The sequence below is a fragment of the Orcinus orca genome, chromosome 8, assembly GCF_937001465.1.
Source record: "Orcinus orca chromosome 8, mOrcOrc1.1, whole genome shotgun sequence".
Classification (NCBI taxonomy): domain Eukaryota; kingdom Metazoa; phylum Chordata; class Mammalia; order Artiodactyla; family Delphinidae; genus Orcinus; species Orcinus orca.
The window spans coordinates 2,163,989-2,168,232 of record NC_064566.1 but is presented as its reverse complement, the minus strand read 5'-3'; the positions used below and the strand labels follow the sequence as shown (position 1 = coordinate 2,168,232).

Genomic DNA, 4,244 nt, shown 5'->3' with positions numbered 1-4,244 from the left:
CTCGTGGCTGCTCTCTGCTGCCCCCCCCGCCCCCACCCCATCTGGCGGTTCCCTGTGTGACAAGGGATAAGCCTGGCCGGGAGGATCAGCGTGCACAGTCAGGGTCCCAGGCTGGGCAGGGCCAGCCCCACCCTAGTGGAGAAGCCTCCAGCGCCCTGTCCAGTAGCCAGCCAGCCAACCCCCGGCCTGGCCAAGCCTGAAGTGGCCGAGCACCCAGTCAGTGACGTAGCTCAGGATGTCACAGGGTGCATAGCTCAGGATGGGCACGGCCCGTTTCCCATCCACTGGGCAGGACGGACGGCCCCAAGAGCTAGTCTCCAGACCCTGGCTCCAGGCGACTGTGGGCCAGCTCTCAAGGTGTCTGCCACTTCGCCCTTGGAGAAAGAGTGGAGCAGAGCCTCCCTCCCCCGGCCCCCCAAACTCCTCTCCCCGCTCACTCGTGGGCCTTAGGTCTAGCAGGTGTGTTAGGGCTCCAGGTGCGCGGAACCCTGCCAGGCACACAAGCCTCGGGCGCAGCAGGCCGCGCGGGGGCAGCCGAAGACCCTATCTAGCTCCAGCCAGGGACGAGCTGGCCGCGGCGGGTTAAAGGCCCGTCAACTGGCGCGGGAGGCCCAAGGGCGAGCGCGGGCGGCGGGGCTGGGTGCCCCCGGGGGGGCGAGTCGGGCCAGGCCGAACGCCGGTCTTGCCGGGGGTCGTCGCCCGCCGCGCCCGGTAGGGCGCGCCAGCAGGGGTGGGGGGGGGCCGCCCGCGCCACCGCCGCCGAGCAGCCCCCGCCTGCAGACAAAGGAGCCGGCGGGGGGCGGGAGCGGGGGCGGGGGTGGGGGTGGGGGCGGGGTGGGGTGGGGGGATGGGGCGAGGGGGCGGGGCGCCGCGGTGTCACGTTACCGCCCGCAGCGCCCTTTAACTCCGGCCCCGCCCCGCGCACCGCCCCCTCCCCCGCCGCTGCGCGCGCCCCGCGCCCCGCCAATCGGCCCTCGCGCCCCGCCCCGCCCTCGGGTGGGTGTGTGCGCAGGGCCAATGGGCGGCGGGCGGGGGCCGGACCGCCGGAGGGGCGGGGGCAGCGCGGCGCCGGCCAATCGCCGCGGTGTTGTTGAAACTGAAAATACTACATTATGCTAATAGCAGCGGGGCCCGTGCGCGGGGGGGTGGGACCCTCGCGTATAAAGGGGCGCGCGAGGACTGGGCGTTCCACAGGCCAAGTGCTCTGCGCTCGGTGGGTGCCAGCCAGGCCAGGGCTAGCCGAGCGAGCGAGGACAGGCACCCGAGGGGGCGCGGCCGCCGGCCGGACGACACAGCGAGCGAGACTCAGGAGCAGTCCACGGCCCGACAGCCAGGTAGCCGCCGCGCCGCCCTCCCAGCGCGTCCCTTTGCAAATGCAGACTCCGGCGCGCGGGGTCTCACTTGCGCCCGGCCTCCGCCCTCCTTTCCTCTCTTCCTCCTCCTCCTCCTCTCCTCTCCTCTCCCGCCGCCCGGCCCGCGCAGCCCCCGGAAAAGTCCGATGCGTATCTCCGCAGCGCGTCGGCAATGGAGCGCCTGGTCGCCCGCCGCACCTTTCCCCTGTTCGCGCGCACCAGCGCTTGCCGCAGCCTCTTCGGGCCCGTGGACCACGAGGAGCTCAGCCGCGAGCTGCAGATGCGCCTAGCCGAGCTGAGCGCCGAGGACCAGCGTCGCTGGGACTATAACTTCCAGCAGGACGTGCCACTGCGGGGCCCCGGGCGCCTGCAGTGGACCGAGGTGGACAGCGACTCCGTGCCCGCCTTCTACCGCGAGACGGTGCAGGTGGGGCGCTGTCGCCTGCTCCTGGCGCCTCGTCCCCGCCCGGACGGCGCGGGCGATAGCCCGCCCTCCGGGCCGCCGGCCGATGAGTCCCTCGACGGCCTCGGGGAGGCGCCGGCGTCGCCGTCCAGCGGCCCGTCCGTAGCGCCTGCCCCGGCCCCGGCCCCGGCGCCGCAGGAGAGCTCTGAGCCGGAGGCGGTCCCGCCGCCGCGCAGCCAGGAGCCCCTGGCCGAGCCGCCGCACTCAGGGATTTCGGGGCGCCCCGCGCCGGGCACTGCCGCCACTGCCACCAACACCAACGCCGCCGCCGCCACTGCCGCCGCCGCTGCCACCACTGCCGCCGCCGGAGGCGCCGCGATCAAGAAGCTGTCCGGGCCTCTCATCTCCGGTGAGTCCCGCGCGGCCCCGCCCCGGCCCGGCTCGGCCCTGCTTTGTCCGGCCGGCCGGGCTCCCAGGCCCTCGGGGGCCTCTCTTGGTCCCCGCCTCCTCCGTGGCGTTAAAGGGCCCGCAGCGCGCGGGGCGAGGCAGCGCCCGCACCCCGTCCCCGCCCTGTTGTTGTGCTCCGGAGAGGTTCGCGCGGGAGGGTTGGGAGGGCGCGCTCTGGCCCCCTCCGAGCGCGATCCTCGCCCGGGCCACTGGAGACCCTCCTCGGGCGCGGCCGGGCGCGGCGATCGCGGCGCGGAGGGGGTTAAGCGCGGCGGTAGCCCCGGGGGGCTTGGCCGCGGGACAAGGGGAAATGCTTACACAGCACATTGCGCGGCGACGTAAACAAAGCTGACCCGCCGCGGACCTCGGCGCGGGCGGGGACGGCGCCCCCCCACCGGCCGCCCAGCCGCCCGCGCCTCCTCCCGGCACCCTCTTGGGCTCCCCGGCCGGCCCCGCCCTGACCGGCCGCGCGCGCTGTGGCCCGCAGATTTCTTCGCCAAGCGCAAGAGACCCGCGCCCGAAGCCAAGGCGTCGAACGAGGTTCCCGCGGGATGCGCCGCGCCCGGCGCCGCTCCAGCCGTCGGCTCGGCTGAGCAAACCCCGCGCAAGCGGCTGCGATGAGAGGTGAGCGCGGCAGACGGGGCGGGCGGGGAGGGGCGTCCCGCGGGGTCCCGGCGGCCAGTCTGTCGCCGCTCGCTCACCGCACCTCTCTCCCGCAGCCTCGCGCCCAACGAGCCCCGAGGGAGCCCGCTGGGCAGCGGACAGGAGAGGAGCGCTGGGCCTCGGCTGGGACCGTCCATGTAGCAGCAACCGGCGGCAGCTGCCACGGAGCAGCGTTCGGTTTTGTGTTTAAAGTTTGAAAACTGTGCAATGTATTAATAACGTCTTTTATATCTAAATGTATTCTGCACGAGGAGTACACTGGTCCCAAGGTGTAAAGCTTTAAGAGTCATTTATATAAAATGTTTAATCTCTGCTGAAACTCAGTGCAAAAAAATGAAAAAAGAAAAAAAAAAGGAAAAAAGGAAAAAAACATGTATATTTGTACAAAAAGTTTTTAAAGTTATACTAACTTATATTTTCTATTTATGTCGAGGCGTGGGCCGCTCTGCCACGCGCTAGCTCGGTTATTGGTTATGCCAAAGGCACCTCACTCGCATCTGGTTATCGACAAATGTAAATTTATTTTTTATAGCGGACTCTGGGGGGAGGGGGTCGCTCACAAGCTGTAGCTGCCGTACAAGCCCATCTAGCTTGCAGTCTCTTCGCGCTTTCGCTGTCTCTTTTTACTATTATGATTATTTTAAACTTGAAGACAAATCTGTTAAAAGAAAAAAAAAAAAAAGAAAAAAAAAAAAAAAAGGTTCCTGAGCCGTCTGCACCACTGCCCCGGCTCCTCGTCCGCCGGGTTCTAAATAAAGAGGCCGAATAATGCTGCAACTCAGCTCCGTGTGTGCTTGTACTGCCTCCAGCTTTCCCCTCCGGCACCCCCAAATGTTAGGGAGTTAGAACCCAGGGGGCAGCCCTAAAGGGAGGGAGGGGGGCTTTCTCCTGGCAGGGCTGGCCCACGCCCACCTGCTCCAGGGCCCTAATTTAGGGATGAGCGGCCCCGCCCTCGCTCTGCATTTATCACATGCACACACGCACACACACACACACACACACACACACACGTGCAGGGCTGTACACGGAGACCAGGGCTCACTGTTTCCCAGGCTCCAAGGAGACCACCCCAGCTGCCCTGGGCCGAGCCCCAATGGGACTCAGGTGGGCACCTGCGGGGACTGGGCCGGTCGCAGGCCCGGAGAGGGAGAACCTGAGCCTGAAATTCTTCAGGCCCCGCCCAAGGTGGACCCCAACGGCTCCAAAGTCCTCCGCTTCGTGGGCCCCGGTGTCCCCCAGGGTGGGGCCGCAGGACCGCAGATGTGTTCTGGCCTCTTCTCTCGCCCACGGTGGGGGAGGGGCAGCCTGCAGGCTTGCGGGGGAAGAAGGGAGGGGGGAGGCCAAGAGGAAGGGCCCAGGGGCAGGTGGGGGTGGGGAGG

At 68.4% G+C, this 4,244-nt stretch overlaps 1 protein-coding gene across 1 annotated transcript; it reads left to right on the top strand.

Moving 5' to 3' along the window:
• The first annotated feature begins 1,090 nt into the window (after positions 1-1,090).
• Positions 1,091-3,642, top strand: CDKN1C (cyclin dependent kinase inhibitor 1C). The gene is made up of 4 exons (XM_004278063.4): positions 1,091-1,334; positions 1,515-2,164; positions 2,690-2,826; positions 2,922-3,642. The coding sequence occupies exons 2-3, from the start codon at positions 1,525-1,527 to the stop codon at positions 2,821-2,823; spliced, it is 774 nt and encodes a 257-aa protein (XP_004278111.1). The 5' UTR covers positions 1,091-1,334; positions 1,515-1,524; the 3' UTR covers positions 2,824-2,826; positions 2,922-3,642.
• The last annotated feature ends 602 nt before the right edge of the window (positions 3,643-4,244 follow it).

Excerpts from the sequence above, each read along its gene's own strand:
- CDKN1C (XM_004278063.4), top strand. The coding sequence starts at position 1,525 with ATGGAGCGCCTGGTCGCCCGCCGCACCTTTCCCCTGTTCGCGCGCACC. Across the intron at positions 2,165-2,689 it reads GTCCGGGCCTCTCATCTCCG|ATTTCTTCGCCAAGCGCAAG; the intron begins GTGAGTCCCGCG and ends TGTGGCCCGCAG.